The sequence below is a fragment of the Mastacembelus armatus genome, chromosome 3, assembly GCF_900324485.2.
Source record: "Mastacembelus armatus chromosome 3, fMasArm1.2, whole genome shotgun sequence".
Lineage (NCBI taxonomy): Eukaryota > Metazoa > Chordata > Actinopteri > Synbranchiformes > Mastacembelidae > Mastacembelus > Mastacembelus armatus.
Window position 1 is genome coordinate 24,272,986 of NC_046635.1, and position 23,892 is coordinate 24,296,877.

General features: G+C 37.8%; 1 protein-coding gene across 1 annotated transcript in view; it reads right to left on the minus strand.

Annotated features, from left to right (window-relative positions):
- The window catches only part of itfg1 (integrin alpha FG-GAP repeat containing 1), a 115,468-nt gene that overhangs the window by 25,438 nt on the left and 66,138 nt on the right, over positions 1-23,892 (minus strand). The window contains exons 11-14 of the mRNA XM_026293178.2: positions 20,161-20,311; positions 18,976-19,084; positions 5,281-5,324; positions 1,054-1,132 (exon numbers count right to left, since the gene is read on the minus strand). Coding sequence (XP_026148963.1) covers positions 1,054-1,132; positions 5,281-5,324; positions 18,976-19,084; positions 20,161-20,311 — 383 coding nt within the window. The remainder of the gene's footprint in view (positions 1-1,053; positions 1,133-5,280; positions 5,325-18,975; positions 19,085-20,160; positions 20,312-23,892) is intronic.

Genomic DNA, 23,892 nt, shown 5'->3' on the forward strand with positions numbered 1-23,892 from the left:
CTTCAAAAAGAAAGAACTATTTGTAATTGAAAATTTGAAGGAAGAAAAACAAACAAAGTCAATGAGGAACAGAAATTAATTTCCAAAGTCTTGATCATCCTGTCTGACCATTCCATGAATAATCATTATTGTCATCCTGTCTGAAAAGCTATAAATATAAAGAGGACTACAGGTGATGTGGTGTTGCAAAACTAAACTCCACAAGTCCACAAGTCTTGTATGGTTTTTTACATTACAACAAGGACACTGGTCCCTAGAAAGGCGATTTATCTTGACTTAAGTCAGAAGGAAAAAAAATGAGGAGGCTACAGTTTATTGAGTGTTTCTTCATTGTATAAGAAACTTCAGTGGAAAAAAGGCCTCCAGTGTTTTGCAGCTTTCACAGTATTTTTCTACAAAAGCTTTACAGAAACTCTAAGAAAACTGTATTCCATAAACTGTGCCACTGCAGAAACTCCAGGCTTCATATTTCATTGAGAGTGCTTGGACTTAATTTTTAAAATGGAATACGCTACAAGCTCTAACCTTATATTTTCCTGTAACTATTCCTGTAAAGTAATTCAGCAATTAACACGGCCTAAAATTACTTTCAACTGTAGGTAGAATAAATATGAACTAGGCACACAGGCTCTCTAGAAGCATCATGGAGCAAGAATTACAGCCTTATCAAACTGATGTATTTCCTTAATGTTCTAGCACTCTGTGGTAGGACTGTTTGTGCCTTTTCTTCAGGTGCCCTTTCCGCTTCAGCCTTTATCTTTAAGACATAAATACTATTTTCTCATTTATAAAAAAAAGAAAACTAGAAAATAAAATCAATACACCCCTCTTCTTCTTTTTTCCTTCTTAAAATCACCCAAAAACAAACCCTGTGGTGTTCAGCCATATTAAGGAAAGCTGTCATTGCTGGAAGGTTAACTTATTAAAAAACCTGACATTGATATAAAAAAGTTCAGATACTGATATTTTCAGAGTAGCGAATGCCTTTCTGGCTATCCTCTATCGTATAATTGGTAGTTTAACAAAAACTGAGAATTAAAAAATATTACTTACCTGAGGCATTTTTCAGGTAGCCATTGGAGTCCACTGTGGTGTACATGACATAGGGACCTGGCTGGTTAACACCAAAAGGCTGTAAAACACACATGAAGATGCAAATTAAAAAAAATGGTGACATTTTAAATATCTTGTCCAATAACCTGTCTGTCAGTAAGAACTAAAGAGGATGGGGAGAAAAATGGAGGGAGGGGTGACAGAGAATTAGAGAAGAGAGCAAGAGGGGGCAGATGGGAATGTTGTCACCATAGTGACCTTGAGCAATTTTATGTTTCTATTTTCATGAGGTGACATGGCAAATGTCTGATCTAGCTGACTTGAATCTGACTGAGCATAAATGAGTGTGACAGCTGTGTGTTTGCAGGCCTGCGTGGGAGGATACAGAGAGGTTGTCTTATCTCTTCATTATGAAAGGATGACAACTAATGAAGAGATCTGTCGAGCCATCCTTCACTTTACATCAGCTAATTACAAGCCCGTTACACATGCAAACATACACTGCAAGAGCAACTTGGCCTTTTAAGCTGTGACACTCAGCAGTCGGGTGAGATGGGAACAGAAATGAGGTCAAAAAAAAAGAAAGTGAGTGAGAGGAAGATGAGAAAGCCACAGAGGAGCAGACTAGTGGGCTGAAGGAAAGATACAGAAAGAGAGGTGTGACTAAGAAAAAGAGGAAAGGCAGAGTGAAATGAAAAGATAGAGGGGTTGATGGATGGGAAAGGAGAAGAGTAGGAACAGCCGCAAGCTCCACTCGTCTACTGCATTCATCATACCTTTCAGTTAGACAACAAGCGGGTGGAAGAAGAGACAGAAAACCAAAACAACTCTAAACCCAGCAGCCTCTGGTTGATGTCAAAGCTAATGTGTTTTGTATAGAGTTTTCCACTGGTGAAAGGTTGCATAAGGAGTGATGCTATTGGTTGATTTATTTCTGTCAAATTCCTCTGTCCACCTACACATGAGCAGCAGACTTGGGCACTCAGTAAAATGATGGGTACATTTAACACCAAAACGTGAATTATATTTTGAGAGGTCATGCAAAATGTTATACCCCCTTCAGACTAACGCACTTACAAACATGCAACCGCATTGGCACCCTATCTGAATGGGTCATTGTGCATTAACCAGCCCTGCTTCACAACATCTTATCTCAACCAGTGTTGGATGCAGTTTGCTACAAGGAGTAAAAATTAATTCAAAGATGCTGACATTTAAACTTACATTTCCTTTATTTGCACAAAGTAAGAGAGAGTGAGAGAGACGTAAAATTTAAACTTCATGTTCATCTGATAGTTACTGGATGGAGGTCTGTGTAATTCTCAGGTTTATGCATTGAATATGAGTAGAACCATGTCACATGTTCTGTTATTACTGTGTGATGTACAATATTGTCCAGTCAAATATGTGCAGGGTACATTTTCTGGAACATTACTTTATAGCACAAATGGCATATTCATACTGTTGTCTAACTCATGGTCATCAAAATAAAGGAAGTTAATTGTTGCTGTGCATTTTAAAATCAGCCCTTCTTATTATAGTCTTAGTCTATACTGCTGTGAAATGCTTGGGTGTCTTGTAAGCCTTCAAACCTATTACCTTCAGATCTACTATTCCTGGACTCTACTTTATCCTCACTGTTTTTTTTGGTCTGAATGCCTGGTAAAGTGCTTTAATAGAATTGTCTGATCAGGATGTGCTGATTTGGAATTAAACAAGGGGTCTCATGCAAAAGCATTTTCCTATTCTCCTAATCTCGCTTAATTTTTGTGTGTGGTTTGCTCATGTAATTGTTCCATGTTGGATTCACAAAATTCTCTTAGCAGCACAAATGTACTGTAAATTGCTAGTTTCAGTCTTATGAATGCTGTCTTTGAGGATGGACTGTTTGCACAATTTCTTCATTAGCATAACCAATGCCCCTAAATTAAGCAGTATAAGTAGTCATATAATAAAATATTAATACAGCTACCAGTGCTGTGTTTTTAGAGCTGTGCTGTACAGTGACAGAAATGAGGCAATAATTTGTCTTGCATAAGACCCATTATCTTTCTATAGCAGAGCAGGCCATGAGTAAAATGACAGATGGTTAAAGGGATGCAACAGTCATGGAGAAATTAAACGAGAGAATAGTATGCCTAGAGTAAGTGATGTTAGACTGTTGGGTGCATAAGCAGACAATATGGGTCTGAGACCCATTGTAAATAAAAATCCTGCAGCAGCTGTCAGAGTCGCAGAATTTCACAAAAATACTGACATGTAGAAGATGATGTGCCCAAATATGTTCTGTTCATAATCTCTCCGTGTTTTCTATGTGTAATTAAAACTCTCACTTTCTTTAGCAATCCTGTGTTAATCAGACACATTCTAGAGCCACAAGCGGAGCTTAAGACTAGGCTTGGACCTAAGGCTGAACTTAATATTGTGAAAATTTGCATGTATCAAACTCAAAAGCACTGTCTGGCTTCATCACGACAGTGCAGACATGGATGTAACAAGTTTTAAAAGTATGTTCAAAAAGTAAACTAGGGATGGATACCTGTTATTACAAATGTGTTAATACAGCTCAGTCTCAGCAGAGAGCATTATTGTCAAAGTGTCCCATAACAACAGCAAGCATTAAACATCAAGAACAGGAGTTGTTGGAAATTAGGTAAGCCTGGTGTTTATAATCAATCAGTCACCCTTAACCAGCCTGCAGCAGCAAGACTCCCTACAGGAACCAACAGAAGAGATCATATCTACCCAGTACTGACCTCTTCACTGGTTATTAATGAAGTATAGAAATTGTTATAAGTCTGTACTGTATTATTTGTTTTTAAAACACTGCATGGCTTGTCACAAGATTTTATGTCTGAACTCCCTGTCCCTTATTCCACCTGCAGACCCCTCAGGTCTTCTTACCAATTACTGCTCCCCATTCCACACACCCAGTGAAAATCAAAAGGTGACTGAACATTTTCCATTGTTGGTTGTGAATTCTGCAAACAGTTTGCCACTGCCTATTAAAATTTCTCCACTGATACTTTTAAAACCCATCTTAATACATATCCATTTTCTGCTTTTTTTATTTAATTGTGATTGGCAAACAAAAAGTCTAATAATTTAATCTCTCTGTAAATCACCAAAGTGATTTACATTTCTAGTAAATGTACTAAACTGGCCTCACTTATTTGCCCTTGCATTCAAAGATTCTTTCACATTTTATTTGAAACAACAATGAAGGGGAATGAAATACAGTATGTTACAGTAGCTACACAATTGTATCATTAAAGTCTGTTACTGTCCCCAAAGGAGGCGTATGAGCAGGTCAAAAGCAAGTACTGATTTACGCCAAACTTCATTTTTGTACATTTTTCAAGCTGCAGTAAAAGACAGGTACTTTACATATAAAAAAGGTCTTATATGGCCTAAAAAACACTCACTCATTTAAATGCTAAAAAAAATGCTGAGTAAGACTCTAAGGAGGATAAAGATGTATGTATGTAAAGATAAGTGAAATAGATACAGACAGTGCACCCAGTCAGACCAAACCTGTCTCTACAAATTTCGCTTATATACAGTCAACTGCAACAGCAAATATGCTTTTGTAGGAAATGTAAATGTGACTGGATTATGTTTTCTATTAATATCATGACATGCAGTGGCATATAGGTGAATGCTGAATATATCAGTACAATGTATTTGTTTCTGCCATTACATCCACTTGCAGTGACTGGAGCATTAATATTTAATTTTACTATTACATGATTATTTTATGAGTATGTTTAGGCACTGAGAGTACTGCAGTAAGAATGGAGAATCAAGATTTGGTTTAATACAAGAGAAAAAGTTAACAGTAACCTTAGACAACTTAACCTTAGATCTTAGTTAAATGTGTTTATTCACATTTAATTAAAACGACAATCTTTCCCTGACCTTAACCAAAGTGTTAAAGCTAACTTAGCTACAGACAGGACTGTGGATGCGATCTTCAGTGTCTGGTGTCACAGATTTGTGTTTTGTACATCCCACATGCCCCCCAACCACCTTATGAATGTGCCGTTAATAAATGTAGCGCTACATTGCCTCTGAATTGCCTCTGAGCATAATAAAGCCAGTGATTATATTTCCTACTAAATAATTCTGCTCTTGAATTTGCTGCCAAAACACAATTTTACCTATTTAACATTCTTTTATGCTGTCAGTAAGGAAATAAACAAACAAAAATTCAGACATATTTCTCACCTTGACATCTTCTGGACAGTCATTCGAGCATAAGCCACTGAGCACTGAGGAGGACAGAGATGCCAGAGTTAGACATGTTACCCACCATGTGTTACAGGCCCAGCACAATAACACAATAACTACTGTTGTGGAATAAGTGTCATCTTTAATGGTGCTGCTGCTGCTGCTGTGTGGAGCCAGAATGATAACTTTAAACCTCTTGACACTGAAAAATAATGTAATAAAATGTAATAAAACTATTATACTGAAAAAAAATCACAATCACAGTTTTTGATCTAAGTTATTTTTTTTTCAGTGACAATCTTCTGATTTTTAGTTTGTTTTTTCAGTTTCACTTTTCAGTCACTGTTTTTAGTGCAGAGGGGAGGAAATTCCTGCTGGCTATTAATATAGTGTTTTTAATGCTTCAGTACCAATATTTAATTTTCTGTTCTGGTTTTCAGTGCCAAAGTTTAAAGTCATCATTCTGGTTCCATAAGGCCGTGCCCCAAGGGCCACTGTCTCAACATGTATCAAACATCAAGCGGTCAAACTCACACAGAGAAATAAACTTTGCTTACACAGTGATTCAAATGCCAGAGTGGCTAGTTCATATTAATTTTGCTTAAGTGTTATTCACATTCACAATATATTTCATAAAATGTAATCAGCTGGTCTGTATGCTAGGTGGATGTGGACAAAACCGACAATCAAAGAAGAGAGTGGGAGAGGGGGAGGGAAGGAAGGAGAAACAGTGATAAATAAATGAGAAACAAATGCTAAATGGACAAACTATCAATGCTGTATGTGTGAGTGCTAAGAGGGCATTTCATTTATTTTTGTGTACAAGTGGCAAGAGGACAAAATCTGCTGAATTGCTTATCAGTTATTAGAGAACTGACTTTATTAGCATACTAATAGGGTCCTGAGTCTAGGTTGCTTTGATTTGCCTGATGGAGCCATGCTGAAGTCCAATACTCAGTTAATAATGTCTGCACTCAGGGCTGCAAACAATGAAAACAGCAGCCAAACTCAATTCAACTATTTTAAGGGAACATTATAGCGCTTCTCGCTCAACTGTACAGATGGTGTGTGGATGAAGCCTCAGTACTGGATTCTTCATCACTAATTTGCCACAAAGAAGTTAATTACAAACGTACTAACAGCATATACTGTACAACACATCTGAGCCAAAGTGAGCACTGTAATTATTTCATCAAGAATTTTAGTTATGTAAAGGCTCTAAAAATGAGCTATTGCACATTAATGTGGGGAAATGGCAGATGAGAAGTGACCCTGAATGCAGAGCTCACTCTGATATTCATAATAAATTGTGGAGCGTTCCCTGCTGCATGATCTCCAGTCAACCATCCATTAACAATTCAGTCTTATCCATAGATCCCTAATTGTTTTTGCGCCACATTTCCCCATTCACCCACTGCTATGGTTCAATTCATTCTTCTGCACTGTTAAGAATATTTATACTGTTCATTACACCATTAAGCTTTAACAATATAACTATGGTAAAGATTATATTTGCTAAATATCATGTTGGCATTGTCGTTTTAAGCATCTCCGCTTGCCGATGTTAACTTAAACCATCCCAAAATGAAACATAACTCAGACTTTACATATATAGTGTGTACAATACCTTAGACAATACTATATATTTCACCCGAATCAACACATGATGGGATTGCAAGTTGAGCTATACAAGCACTGTATGCAAATGCAGTAGTAGTGCAGGGTTCAGGATTACATTACTACCTTTTCTCTGATGCTTCTACATGGTAACCTTTCTACCATGACTTCGTTTGAATAAACAAGAGATTTCTTTTTTCTTTAAAAGCTGCTTTGAAGCTCATGAGCTTATTAAGTACATGCCTAAAGAATAATTCAGTTGGAGCTCCCATCAAAGCAAACATGTATTTCTTGACCCCCACTGACCACAGTGCATTTATGCAGCTACTTAACGTCCTTGAAAAACAGGTCTCAGTTTAATTTTTCATCAAGGCCCTTGTTTAGTTGTCATTTAACATGGCTTTTGAAAGCATATCTAGACGTCACATAGGTATTCTAGTATTCAAATCAAGGTTATCAAAACTGGCCTACTGGGGTGGCAATTCATTATTTAGTGAAAATATAAAAACTTTGATAATGGCTTTATATAAAACAGTAAGAAATGTATGTGAACCTTTTGTAATGATTTGGTTTTCTGCATTAATTGGTCATAAAATGTGATCTGAACTTCATCTAAATCACATGTATAGACAAACAACAGGCTTACAATAATCTTTTGTGTCTGCACCAAACACACCCATCAAACATTCACCATCTGGTGGAAAAAGTAAGTGAACCCTTGGAGTTATTAACTTGTTGAATCTCCTTTGACAATAATAACCTTGAATGAGGGTTTTCAGTAGCTACAGATCACATCTGCACAACATCCAGGAGGAATTTCAGACCATTTTTCCTCTTGTTAATTTCCGATCAACTACATTCTTAGGAAGTCTGGTGCAAATTTAATTTTGATTTGCGTATGGTAGATTAACAGACATTCACCAACTACAATGATTCCTTTAAGCCTTTAATGTTACTATATATAGCAGTAAAAAACAGATAACAATAATATAAAATAACAGTAAATAACAGGTAAAAACTTTACCGCATTGAGCATTCTGCCTTGCACCTTTGGGGTCATCTTAGCTGAACACCCACTTCTAGAAAGAATAGCCAGTCCTAAACCATCTTCATCTATAGATAGTTTGTGGACTGATGAATATCTAAACTCTCTGGGATTAAATCGTAATTCTTTTCAGCTTTATGCAAAGCAACGATTCTTGACAGTAAGCTTTGAATCTGAGATTTCTTTTGTGCGAGTCATGGTACACATTATCAGATGCAGTTTCTGAATAGCAAACCTAAAATGTTTGAGTGTTTTTAAAAGTCAAAAAGCAGTACATCTCATTGATTAGATTCCAGGCTTGCCAACTCCTGACTCAAATTCGCTTGTAATTAGGCTAAGGAGGCTTGTATACTACTTCATATACTGTGACTTTTTCACTATATCTATTCAGAAAAAACAAAAAAAACATGAAAAAGAAATATAGTACCAGTAAGATGACTGTTAGTCAGCCCAAGGCTGATTTTGGTTGTTCCAGAGCCCTGAAAGTTAGGGTAAAGTTGAATTAATGTGAATAAAACTAAAAATCATTATGCTATTTGGCTCAGAAAAGATCAAAGCCTTTGGGACTGACAGTGAAAGTCTGACCTACTGCACCAAAAGGGTCAGAAACAGCTATGCATATAATTACACTGCTTTTCAACTCTGAGCAAACACCACATCAAAACATCATAATGTCTGGACCAGAGTCTATGAAGGACAATCATGATTAGTAAATCACAGGGATCAGATTATTCATCACTTGTTTGATTTTCATTCTGGTCGGGGTCAGGCTATGCGCACCACTGTCACTAATACTCCAAATCGATAACACAGAGGGATTAGACTGTCATTTGTTTGAAGTCATTCTCATTTGGGATTATAAGAAGAGAGAAACTAGCACATAAGACAAAACTGCAGCAGGTCTCAAAGACACAACCACATCAGCTCACTGCACTCAATCTCCTTTGCTACAAGTTCACTGTATTAGATTCTTTGCCATTGATTTTGCAGCATAGAAAATGTTTTCACACATTAAAGAACAAGTATTTTCACTTCAGCAGTTTTCTCTTTTTATGCCTGTGTGGTTAAAAGGTCAGTTGAGAAGCCTGAAGAGTGTAAAAATGCACTTCCCAGAAGAGTCTTTGCATCTCTGCTGGCTCTCGCACAAAATGTGGATTTGTGTCACTGTTAGTGTTAGTGTTAATATAGTAGCAGCCATTAAAATACATCCTGAGACTAACACTGGTGTGAAATACTGTAAATCCTCAATTTACACACGCTAAAGATGTCAGCGCATGAAAGGCCCAAAGGGAACAATGTTATGCAGCATGAATACAAATAGACTGTAGGTCAGGAACTGATTCTCAGGATACCCTTTCACTGGGAAACAAGTGAGAAGAGGTTTTTAATATCAGTTTAAATGGACAGGTAATCTGTTTTAAAAAACAAAACACCACCTTTAAGTGATATTTAAATTTGTGTTGTAATCACAGTGTACAGTATGTGTGGCAATGGAAAAATCTGTATATCAGTGAAAGGTGACACTGTACCGTATGCTACATCAAGAGTTTCTTGACATGAATTCATTTATGAATAAAGAAAAAGATGGACATAAACTGCATGAAAACAGAAGGCCTTCACAACTCGATGGGCATGCCATCGATCAAGTAAACAGATAAGTCTGTGTCAAGGTGAGTGTATGTGTGTGTGAGTAGGTAAGGTTGTCACTACACTTTTGGAAGAGAGGGGACACTGAAATCCACAGTTGAGGTTCCTTTGTTCTCCATATTTCAACCCTTGGTTGACATGAAATAAATACCTAACGGCTTGCCGCTGGTCAAAATAAGATCCCTGGCATAGCTCTCACACATTCTGCAAGAAACACATTTTGTTTCTTGTCTAAACAAGAGGCTGTCTTTCACTCACATACACATGCATACTAGCCTTTACAGCGTCTGTGGAACTGAACTAGCCTATTTTCTACTGTAATATTAAGACTGATGGAAGCTTCTTCGCAGCACTAACCTAATCAGTGGAGTATAACCTAGTCTGTGTACTCCCTGAGTGTTTCCATCACTGTGACAATGAGCCAGTCAGTGAGCATTGTTTTATGAACAATCTTTGTAAATGTGCATATATGAGTGTTTTCTTTTTTGGTTCAATCCAGCACAGTTTTAAGCATGTTACTGCAAAACTGCCAGGCTTCATGAGCAAAATGGCCTGTGTGACTGTAAAATGTAGAAAAAGAGGGATAGCATGTTAATGTCTATGTGAGAAAATGTAAATCATGTACATTCAAAACTAAAAATCAAGCCAAGAAATCCAAAGAACTCTCTGTAGACCTCCACAAACTGTGGTAATGCATCAATCAGGATAAGGTTATTAAAACATTTCCAAAGCTTAGAGTGTTCCTAGGGGGATAGTGGCTTCAATACATGTAAAATGGGCAAAGTTTGGAACCAGCAGGACTGAATAACTGGGCAGGAAGACCCTTGGATAGGAAGGTGACCAAGATCCCAACACAGCAGCAAGAGAACTTGCTGAAAGGACAACTATCTTCCCAGTACACCATCATTAAGGTAGAGTGGTTAGATAAAAGCCACTTCGAGTAAAAGGCATTTGTCAACCCAATTGGGAGTTTGGTAAATAGCATTTTAATGACTAAGAGCAGGAAGACAGAGATGAGGCAAAAGTTGAACCTTTTGGGCGGAACTCCAAGTAGTATGTCTGAAATCCTAACTGGGGAATTTGGACTTTATATGATGCAAGGAGATTTTCAGCATTGCTTCATTATGTTCATGTATGTCGTAACAGGCACCCCACAGTTTTGTTGCAGTATTCACCTAAATGCTAGAAAACCCCTACAACAGAGCCCACACTAAGTGACGTACACACACGTCACAACACAGTCCTTAGCTGTCAGGTCAGCTGCCATCACATGGACACACACATACACACACAAAAGTGTGATGAGCAGACCTTGACAGGGGATCATGACTTGCCAGGTCAGCGCTAGTGGCTATAAGTGCAAGTCAACAAGAGCCAAGAAGAGACACACTGTACATGCAAACACACCGACACACAAACATAACAATCTGACAGCTGGGCGGCATTTGCTCTGAGATGCTTATCACTTCTCATTGTCCACAGGCTGGTTTTGCTGACTTACTGACAAGCATGAACACAACACATGCCCACACAAGAAACAACACACACTAAGACTGACAGCAAGCTGACATCTGGTCTTAAATAGTAATAGCAGCTCTAGAAATGACCATCTTCTTATGGCTCGGTAGTCCATGTTACAAGGCTGATCTACACAATATTACCTACAGTAATGTACAGTATTGTATGTATTGCATATGTGTGTCAGAACATCTGTATTTACCATGCAGTTCTTCCTGATCTGTCTGGTAAATTAAGGCTTATGTAGCATGAAAAACATGGACGTTATTACAAAAGCTCTGCAATAGTTTAATAAGGAGCTGTCTCTTAACAAAATGTCTCCCGTAAAACTGGTTTCCTCATCAGTGCCTACTGAAGACTAAACGAAATTTCTGTTTGCCCCCATTAGACATACTTTAATGGCTACAGCCTTGTCAAATTGTAAGACAAAGCTCTGCAGGGCTGTAGAGATTTAAATCCCGGAGGAAACGTTGGGTAATATCATTATAGCATTGTTATGTGCTCACTGGTCCTAACAGCTGACAGCGTCATTTGGATTTTGACCACCACATCCTTTAACTGTATCAATTAGAACGAAGTTTGACATCTACACACTGTCTGTCTACAGACAAAATGTTCTCTTCATCCAAGCATTCATTTTCTTCATATATTTGTCTCATATTACCTTGGAAAAAACCACAAAAGCAGGCTGGCACTCAGACCATAAAGTCAAGATTCTGTACAGGCACTTTTCAAAAACTCAAACTCTAAGCTTTGAAAACTCTAAAATTTCCCAGATCTGTAAAAGAGAATTAATTGGCCGAGAGAAGCCTCAAACTTTTCCTTTGCTGAGTGGGACTTTACTTGGATTAGGAGAGTAGTCAATGGCCACAGAGCAAAAGTAATTTGCAGGTGATTGGATTAGCTATCAGAGCCATAAATCAAATATAGTGCCCAAGCCTAATTTAAAATTAGGTGCTGGTTGTTGTTTTCATCTTCTAAACCACTACCTATAATTTGCTAATTGGTCTGTCTTCTGGCTACTTCAGTTCTCAGTGGATTTGTGCCACACTAATAAAACTGAACTTGATAAAACTTGAAATTGATTTTGACTGGCTCCTCTGACATACTGGAAAGATAGGCAGTATGGTTTCTGCTTTATTTGCACAGTGAGATGCAACAGTAGTGAAAAGAGGCCATCTTAATACCATAATGGAGTTTCATTATTTAAAAAAACACTACTATCAGCTACTCATTGATTTTTCTCATTTTTGATCTGCACCTCTGTTGGATTGTATAACAAAGGGTAAAACAAAACCAAACAAGAAATGCTGACTGGGGTGATATAATCCTGCTATATAGTGTAGCTTTTGGAGAAGAAGAGGTAATATCACAAATGATTTGGAAGAGAAGATACTATTGTAAAACACGAAATATAAATAAAATGGTTTTTAATATATTTTTATATGTTTTGCTTGGAGTCATATTACCAGATCATCTGTCAACATAAGCTGGTGCAGAATGCTATTTTGACAAACATGGGAGCAGGCACTCCCACTCAACCTTCTTTGTGTGTTGTAGCAGGCAGACAAAAAGTATGTATTCATACCAATCTGAATATACAGCCTTTAGTCAAATCCTCCTCCGGACGACAGAGCCATACTGAAAGACTTCATGTAAATCTATTTGTTGTCAATTGAATGAGATGAAAAGAGGGAATGAAAGACAGCTCTGACTGACAGACTGAGCGAGGTGGAGAAGAAGCAGGAGGACAGGAAACGAGATGATTGCCCAACAGAAATAAGAGGAGAGAAGGAAGAGTGACGGCTGGAACATAGGTGAAAACAAGATAAAAAAGGAGATGCTGGAAAGGGTATAGGGAAGAAAATGAAAGAGGCAAAATGAGAGGAGAGAAGGATATGTGGCAAAGAGGAAAGAAGAGGGCTGGATCCGATATAGGAGGAGAAGAGATGAAAGAGGAGGTGAGGAGTGGAGAGAGGAAAGGGGACTATGTGGGCCTGAGAAAAGCTCCCAGATGTTTCACAATGCAGCTAATCTGCATCCTAATAAGTGAGCAGGAAACTAATCAACTCATACAGTTCTGCCTGTCAGTCTCTCTCTTCATCTCTTTCTCACACACACACTTGAGATGCTCATGCGGCGATACTCCCTCCCCATCAGCCATGATTTTATCCTTCTTACTAATTTTGGAGTTTATGATTTCTCCCATGAGCAGTAATCATCCATCCATCTGTCCATCCTGCAACCACTTTGTGCATCATTGTTTCCTACAGTTTAAAGAGGCTCTTTACTATGCTCCTAGAACATTTAAATCATATCTCACACTTTCAGAAATGGCTTGCAATGATTGGGTTGCAAATAATGGACTGAATCCAAGAGGGACCTATAAAAACATAACCGAACTTGATATGCAAGAAGTAATTTTCAAAAGAGAGCCAATTGCAGCAGACCAGAGAATAATTATGCCTGACCCAAAACGTGGTCAACCTGAAACAATTCTAAGTGAACACCAACACCAGCCATATGAATAATGAATAGTGTGATCCAGTACAAATTAGTATGATTTAGACTAAAACTGGCTCAGATTGTAGGATTTTTGGTTTCCACTGTCAAAACCACAGGGTTGATTTATGTGAAACATGTTAAACATGCACAGCTGCTTCTGACACACAGTGATGCCCAATAATAGACAATGATACCAGCATGTTATTGATTAGCAGGTGTAATATTTACCTCACTTAATATGTAACTCTAGCATGTTACCATACACTACCAACACTTGCTAAAAAGTACTTAATAAAGTACAGCTGAGACTAATGGAATGTTTTGCAGGTATATGTATTTCATGCTCTCTGACAATAAATATTCAAGATTCAAAGAACTTTATTGATCCTGGGGGAAGCTGTCTGCTCATCAAGGAAGAGCCACACCAATATTGTAGCAACAACAATATAAACATACAAAAAAAATTGTTATGATATGGGATGGAGGAAAATACATAAATGATATGCTAGCCAGTGATAAAATAAATATCACTATCCATCAAATTTCATGGTGATGCTACACTTAGATGCAGAGATAGTTGTTGAGAACAGACTGACAGACCAACATTGCCATCCCTAGAGGCACACTGCTACCATGGCTGAAAATACTAGGCAATCAAACATTTGGGTTTGCTCAGAAAATTAAAACAAAAGGCAACATCTGAGTGTTGCACTATAAATATACAAAAAATAAAGAGAATCAAACTATGGTTGTGGGTAACATTAGGTTAGTAACATCAAGTATGCATCAGTTATTAGCAAACCCGAGTTCATGAAAAGTTTTCAGTAAAACTATAATTTGCCAAGAAAACACCCAGAGGGGCTGAAACTCAAGTGCAGCTATTCACCAAATAACATCCAACCAACCACTCTGAGAAGAACCTTCCTTGAAGGACTGTCAAAACATATGACATACAGGATGGATATGCTTTTTCCCTCAGCTTTCAAGGATACATTCAGAATGGTATCCTAGCCTAGCTGCCAAATCTTCCACTGCTCTGCTGCTCCACTGAAAAACCTCTAGACTGCTCCTACAGTAAATAATATATGCTCCTATGGCAGCCGAGGTAAGGGTCTTGATAGAATGCACCGGTGAGTGAACTATTGCATGTCGGGTGCACAGAAGGATAAGATGTCAGACCTGTACAGGTTCAGGTCATCTCAGTGTGAAAAGCCCAGCAGGAGTCTAGGTCTCTGGCAAGAAAAGACACAAGGCTGCTGTCTGAGACCAAAGTGTGATGGATTTATCCCAGGAAGTTTGTGTGAGTCCTGGGATCTTACCTTTCCCTCACAAACTGCACACACAAAGCCCTACACAAAGCCAATCCTTCAGTGGGTATTGCAACACCAGCCAGCAATAATGCTGTTATCTTACAGATTGAAGGACTGGATCAGGATTTCTACAAAGACGCGTCACTGGCTGACATTATGTGTGAAGCCTGAATATGAAATTCTGTTCAGTTCACTGCATTGGTCTGACTTGTTACAGTGTTACAGAGTAACTATCAGCCAAGGTATAAACAAACAACAACAAAAACAAAACAAACAAAAAACAGCTGAAAAGAATAAACAATTTACCCTCAGGGGTTTTACAGAAGGTGCACAGCTATTAAGCTGCATTAGAACTCACATTCACAAGGGAGACAAATGAAATGTCAGTGTAACACTTGCCAAACACATTTTTATTTTGGTTGTTTGTCAGCCAGATTTCAAAAAGTAGCTTTGTTTGATCTACTGCAGTGAGACAAAACACACATAATGAAAAGAACTGCACTGTTTTGAAAGGCGACAGGAATTCAGGTTACAGCAGGATGAAATCAGACAAGTCAAGGTCGCACAGAGACAGGACAACTGAAAATATAGGACTTTTCTTTTGGCAATTAGTGTTTGACACATAATATAAAATAGATTTTGGCATGTTACAACTTTTTCCCCCAAATGCAGTTGTTACTAAATCCCAAATTTTTCTAAAGTGCTTGCTGCTGTTGAACCCAAATCTCCTAAAGAGACTAAAATGAGCCTCCTTTGATACCCAAATCAATTGACTTCAGTTGCAACCTGTGAGCCTACAAAATCACTCTACTCAATGGACTGTATAGGAAATATGGCTCATATCTCAGCAGCACAGCATTTAGAGGTGTCTTCAGGCTAAACACTTGGTTCTAGAAACTACAACGCCAGCAAAAAGTTAAAAGTTTTGCTTTAATCCATCAAGATCTGTTTCCCTCTCTCAATAGGTTCAATAAAGCCTGGACTACATCGTCAGTCCATTTTCATGTTTTCTTCCACATTGAAAGTCATGACTTTTAAAAATGCTGCTGGTGCTGGCTGGTGTTGCTTTAGTGCTTGATGAGTCAACATAAAGGTAAGTCACCTGTGTCTCCTATTGTTCTGAAGAGTACCTACTTGGAAGTGGGAACAAAAAAAAGTCAACCAAAACAGCATTCTATGAACTATTGTGGTTCTCAGTTCCTGGGCTGTGAAACTGCCTAATCGGCCCTTTATGATAAAGCAGATTGGCAGAAGCTACGTCAAGTAAAAAGCATAAGGCAGCCTTCATGCAGTTTGCCAAATAGCATTAAAAAGGACTGAGAACATAAAAAGATTCTATGAGAGAAAAATTTGGGCTGAACACCAAAAACTATGGAGAACACCAGATGTTGCTCATCACCTGGCTAATATAATGTCAAGCATATGGTGGCAGCAGCATCATGCTATGGGACAGCAGGAACACTGGTCACACAGGATACTTTAACTGCAGACTGACAGGAATCAATACCATTACAGATCCAAATCATGTAAGTCACAATTAAAAACTTTTAAAAGTGAAAAGCTTAAAACAATACTGTGATCTACTCCCCACAGACATTTACAGTAATGAGCCTGCTCATTATTAGTTGAGTGTGAGCTGAGGTGATGGTTCATCAGTCTGTTGGTGCCTTTGAACATCTAAATGATAGATTCCACATCTTCAGCATAATGGCAGGACAACAACATTTTGCAGTATGGTCAATTTCAGGAATTAACAATCATTGGCTACAGCAGATTAAGTGGAAATTCTCAGTCGTCCAGGTTAAGTCATCTAGAGGTTGAGTCATGGCAACTGCACTTCTAGTTTTTAGGTTGAAACGTTTCACTACTCATCCAGGTAGCTTCATCAGTCTAAGAAAGCTGGTTTGGAAACTCTAATTTATCCTTCAGGTTGGTTTCACCCCACCCATAGTCCCATAGGCTCATTAGGTGAGCTATGTAAATCAGATGAGTCGTTAGACTCACTTCACTTCACACCTGGCCTGAATAGGCTTGTTGGTGAACAAAAGAAGTGAGCTCAGATGAGGGTCATTAGGATCTAATCGTAGGCTCATGTGACCCCACTGATTCACCAACTGGCTGGAGTGTGTCCTCCCTGGAAGACATTTGATGTGTTCCTTAATCTTCTGGGAATAGATGAAAGGATGAGTAGTGAAACATTTTGACCTAGTACAAGTCTGACTCAACTTCTAGATACACCAGGTTAGGTTTGCAAAATTCACAACTCCAAATGATTCTTTCTCTTCTCACACCATTTCTAAGACATAGCTAATAATGTATGTTGAAGTCCAAATGAAATTGGGAGCTTTGGAAAGCTGAAAATTGAACTATATGAAAATTCTTTTCGAGACAGCATAGCCACTGGAAACCATGACATTCAGCTCATTAGTTCTACTTCATCTCCTGTTAAGTCTAATGTTGTCATGAAACCACACATGCTGCTCATGGATTTAACTTTAAATTTGAACACCGCTGTATTCAAAAGACCAAAGTTCAGACAGACAGAAAAAAAAACATCTGCTGAATCAGTATAATGTCCAACAATACAACAGCACCACAAACCACATCTTCAAATAGATGATATAGTTCATTTATTGCACGACTGTTGTATTACACTGCATTCATTTTGGCTAGCTGTACCTAATAAAGGGTCATGAATCTATACTGACTGACTAGGTTATCTAATGTTCTAATCTTTGCCATTTTAGCATTAATGTAAATATTACTAAATAAATGTGACTTGACTATGGAGTTAGATTCACATATTTTTTTCACTTATCTTTATCCACTTACTGTGACCCCGTGATATTGTAAGTTCTATGTGCTACTGGTACAAATATGTGTTTAAATGTTAGTGTTATGTCTATTTTTAGTCTCCTGTGAGCAAAGTAGCATGACTGCATTATCTAAGATAACCTGATGTGCTTTTTCTGAATGAAGATCATCCTTATGAAGTCTCTCAGACTGTCTGCATTCGACAAATTAAACATGTCTATATGTGATACTTGGCAAAGACTATTTATTTTGATGCACATTGTAACTGTGTTAGTATGTGTGTATACTGACGTGTGTCTAAACAAGAGCGGGGTGATAATTTGTGTGTGCATTTCTTGTGTGTGTGAGATTCTGAAAGCAGAGGAACATGTGTAGCCCCTCCCTTCCCAAAAGACAAAACAACAACTGTTCACCAACTGTGCTGAAACAGAAAGGGATGAACAATACTGCTTTTCTTCTAATGAGCAGAGTAGAGTGATAGATTAAACTGTGCAAAGGCCCACCCTAGAGTAGAACTATTTTTGTTTTCCTTAAATGTCACTAGGTACTAATGCCGTACCAACATTTTGACTTCAAAGGATCTCATTTTGATTTTTAACTCAAACGCTGTTACAACAAAAAATAAAATAAATAAATTCTATTAACTGAGAAAGAAGTCCTGTTCCAAAAATATATGACACTATTCCTGAGCACTGAGAACAGATATTGAAGTTGCAATTGCTTCTTGTCAGACATATTTTGTGAACATCAGCTTTAAAATGTAAATGAAATACAGGATACTACACAAATACACAATGTGTACTGTTCCGTAAGAATTTTGAACATGGAGTTGTCCTTACTAGAGCAGTTCTGTGTTGACAGTGGCCATTTTAATTTAGGCTGAAATAAATAAAAATAACTCAGAAAAGATACCCCTTTCAACACCAACAAAGAAGCTCCAGGCTAAAACATCAAACATCATGACAGATAGTCATGACCATCTGCTTTCTGGCTCTGGGAAAAGAGCTTCTTATGTTTAATGATTCTAATTGGTCTATGTGGGGATGGTCTGGTAAAAAAAAAAAGTACAAAAAACACACTAAATCATAAAATATTCCAATTTCAGTAGTGCATGTAATGTGGTGAGGACAGCTTGTGAAGACAAAGACATCCTTCTATTGTATTCTTGTGGCCCTTCAATAAACTGGTTTCAAGAGCAGGGAGGAACAGAGCATACTGGACAAATCAGTCACTTACCCATCACTTTAACGAAGTAGGCATCAGCTTCAAAATTGTTCTTTAAAGCATGGATGATCAAGTCATTTCTGCCTTCTGCCTGGCTCAGAACCAGCATGTCTAATATGCCCTGCAAATAAAGACAAGCATGCATATAGATAAGGGACAATGACAGCATAGTGTGCTGTGGTGTAGGTTTTCTGAGGTACATGTTTATCCTCTAACACACGGTGGGTCAACCAACAACATTCTTTCTTTTTTTTTTCTCTTCACTATCTCTCTCTCCACCATTTAAAAATTCCCTGTCTCAAGAATGAGTGTAGGAGCAAGGGACAAAACAGAGCAGATTCTTTAGAGAGGCCACATTAGCGGGAATTACTAATTCTGATAAAACAACAGCACATACTGTGCATTGCAACATAGCTTCTGTACAATATGCAGTCGCTCATTATAGAGTGGGAGTGTGTGTTGGAATCTGTGGGCAGAGCCTGCGAAACACAAAAAGAAGGATTTGGCAAGACACATAGAGCATGTATGAGAATGGCTGTGTGACAATGTGTGGGTCATTTTTATAATAAACAACACAGTCACAACAGACTGATGACAAAAGACTGAGTGTGATAATATGCATGTATGCAATATATAAATAAACAACAGACACAAAGAAGAATAACTTTAATTAACTTTAACTTTACTTTGTTTTGTGAATACAGTCGCTGACAATGATGGAATATACAGCTACTGTGTGTGCCTTTAATTGCATTACTAATTACAAACAAGCACTAATCACAGTACTGCTCTGTCCTCAGCCCAATACTGGAATATTACCTCTGTGCATGAAAGGAAAACCATGAACTTACATCATTTTGTTGTCAAAAACTGCCTGCACATAATCTACTTTTTAGCATTTAAGCAATCAAATACTCTCGTTTGCTCTGTGGCATTTCTCTTCTCCATGGGGCATGACGTTCTTTAACTTTTCAGAAATTCTGATGATGTGATATTAGCTGCATATCTAAGTGTCTGATAGAAGTACTCTGGTTGCATTAACTGGATAATTAACAGGAGACATTGGGGTGATGGCTAATTAGAGGAAAGACAGATGTGCAATATGTAGGAGAAATAACAAAACAATGAATAGTATGATGTACTCTGTGTATGCAAAAGCATATCCTAAATGACTTTAACTCAGTAACAACTACTTACATCCTCATAGATGTCAAAGAATGTTGCCATGACGGCATTTTGAATGGCTCCCAAATCTGACTGGTCCCAATGGATGCGGAACATCCTTCCTACACTCTGGCAACTGACGCTGTTGCAGGGCACGTTCTCCAGCAGGAAGGCCTGCTGACCGCTGGGAGGCAGAAAGACAAAGACAGAGGAATAATGCATGTTATCATTGGCGTCATAGATGGTGAAAAATCAATCATGGTGAGACTTCAACAGCCCAATCTACCAGCTGACTCTTACAATCACCAATTAAATTTAAACATGCCAGTGTGGTATAGTAGCATTTCTAACAACACAAGCAACTTATGAGATGCTGACTCTTTATATCATTTTTAATGCCGACCCTGGTGCTTGCACACTTCCCACACCACCAGTGGCCTCCTGTTATGTGCTTCAGAGTCTACGCAGAACATTTGTCTTTGCTCTGATATACTGTTTTGTTTTTATATCACAAAGATATGTCTAAGCTTGGGTTATGATGCTTACAGCGCAATAAATACTGCCAATCCTTTAACGCAAGTGTCTCTAAACTTTAAAAGGTGACCTTGTGGAATTTACTTGGGCTTTTACAACCAAATGACATTTGTTGTATTTCATAGCAAACAGTTTTGAAGCAGAAAATGAGCCATTGCCCTTAACGTCAGCTTGATAACAAACACTCTGTCCATAACTCCTTTTTACTTCACCTTTAACATGCAATGTTCTGGAGCTCCAACAAGTCTTGCCTCAGTGATAAAACAGATGGTGGTAGTTTCACTCTCTTAAATCTAAAATTACCAAACTATTATTTAAGAAGACTCTTAAATATCTGATTCCTAAGCACAGCCATAGAAAAGACTGTCCAAAGAGTAGGCTGACTACCAAAATGTCATCATGTACTGCACATTACCTTTGTCATGTTTTGTGTCTTTCTCAATGTATTGTAATTAATAATAATGAGTATGTTGTAACATCATTGGGATTGCATTTTTGCTTACGTTATCAAAAAATAGACTATGATTATATAGTAAAATTACAAATATATATATATGAGGTTTAAGTTTATTATTGTTTAAAATAAGAGCATCAGTTTTTATGTGAACGAGAACTGCTCCGGGCTGGAGCCCCAAGCACCTGTTATAGTGCAGCATCCACAGGCTCTTTTCTCTTGCACTGCTCCTAATATTATATGTCTACTACTAATTAAAAATCATCCTTGTTTCACACAGCAGTCAAGCTTGCAAGTGCATATTTGCAATGGAATAACATATGTAATTCTTGACACTACTCAAACACCAACATGTCATATCATTTTTTTTAGGTTTAATTCTTTTTTGTGTGGATATACAGCAAAGTTTGCTATACTAGCTTTAAATGTGTTAGTCTTAGCTGTGAATAAACCCTGTATTTGGCTTCTTTTTGAAGACAAGTGGTGAGTAAACACCACTGAAAAACTGAAACAAAGCCTGACCACTAATCTTTTCTCCACCTCTCTGCCTGTAATCTGTATACTCTGTTGCTCTATTACCATCTCCACTTGATACTCTACAGAGATTGAATTCCCCACTTATGTGTCTATTTATGTATCTATGTGTCTTTCTTTCGTTTTTCTTTTTTTCTTCTGTCTTCAGAGACAATTCTCTGTACCTGCTATTAGATCTCAGAGGGAGTGGTGTCTAAAAATAGAAAAATCGTGAAATCACACTGTCTCTCAAGATTGTAGATCTCTCTTTTTTTCCCCCTCATTCTATTCCAACCCAACTGTCTTGGGAGTGAAGGTGAAGGCAGACAAGCTAAGAGTTTGATGGGACATCAGTCACGTAAGGATGCTATAATAACTTGAAAAAGTGTACATGGCAGTTTTGGAAAAATACTTTCTTTTTTTTGCTATAACACAACATATAGTTGTAGCTAAATACTCATTGGTCACAGTGGCAGAAAAGGAGGGACATCAGCTGTAAAAAGTGCATGGTATAGAGTGTTCCTTGATAAAATGTGCACTGACTGATTGCTTTCATTAATATAATGTCATCCATCCTGAAACTCTCTTGACATTGCTTGGGCAAAAGGAATGTTTGTGGAAAATGGATGTGTGGTAGGCAGCATCAGCTAATTTTATTATTATATCTATTGCAAATGGAGATGAAGGCAAAATCAGAAAAATTCAGCATGAAAGCAGCAAACTGGGATGCACATACTGTATGTATTGTGTGTGCTCACTATACTGCATATAGGAGATATCAGGGTAATAAATACTGATGTTACACAACAGCTGGCCTCAACTTAGCAAACCAAGTGGTCAAATTGGTACTTAAAATGTGTTTTGTAAGCCTCTTAAGAGCACTTAGCCTGGTGTTGGAAAAAATGGCTACTAAGTGAACAAGCTGTGATAGAGTGCAACTTAACTAGATGTGTTGGTATTTTAGCTTTTTCACACAGTATCTAATAGTTGCTTTTATTAGAATAAGCTCTGGCACTCAACAGCAGGCACAGTTCATCACATTTTTTTTTTTTTTTTGCCAAAACCCAAGACTGAAGCCAATTTAAAAAAAACAAAACAAAACAAAAAAACAAAACAAAAACAAACGTTTGACTAATTAAAAGTCCATCGCTAAGAACCACTGGACATTATTAAAATGCTGTTATTTAATATTTGTTTAATATTTTGTATGTCTATCTTCATTGGTGATGGCAGATTCAATTAATATCTATTTCATTTGTATTTTGAGACAGCATAACCAATTGCAATACAAAGATGAAATTAAAACACTTATCAAGCCCTGCATGATTCTTTTGTTTTCTTGTGAAGCAAATACATTACCTGCACCAAGTGAGAGAATTTTTTTTTACTTTTAGTTTCAACTGTTCCCCTAGATTTAGGGGACACTTAGCAGTAATCAGAAGCTGGCACTGCAATATGAGCAGTAAGCACACTCTCCACTATTCTGGTTATTAAACAGGTGTCTAAAATTTACACATGCTCATTTAGTGACTGAGGTCTAGATTCAGCTGCAAATAATGACAAGCATCTGCAATTAAAACACTGCAAAATACAAAGTGCAGGAGTTTAATTAATTCCTAAAACTGAAACATAATGCTTCAGGCACACAGATTTAAACAGTGTGTTTGGAGATGACAATTTTGACTTGTGTTTAGTGGGAGCAGGTGAGGGGCAGAACTGTGGCTCGTGCTGGATGTATGTTTAAAGGTCATTCTGTGTAATCCATAATTACCTGGTCTTCACTAACCCTTCCTCCCTTCTTGTTATGCTTAAAGTCAAAAGCACAGCAACCACAGAATAGGACTAGATGTCTGCACTGCAGTACCCATTAGTTAAGAAACACTACTAATGGTGAGCAATGGCTCACCGGTGGATAATCAGGTGTCCAGAATTAGTCTCAATTTCTCAGGGGCAGCATGAAGGTGTAGCAAGAGATGTAACTATTTCAAAGTTTCAGGCTGAACTTTAAAAGACATTTGATTGTTGTTCCCCAGCGTGTACGTCCTTTCTGAGATTTCTGTACTTCAAAAGAACCTTTCTCCAGCACTGCAGGGGTGGTGATGGTGGAGATGAAATCAAGGTCATGAGGTGTATCTCACACACGCAAAGACACACACACGCACACATGCACAAGGAAAACAAAAACAGCTTTTCTCCTCACATCTAGTAGTGCATCTATTTGTCTGCAAACCTACAGACAAGCTGTGGACATGTTTATACATGAA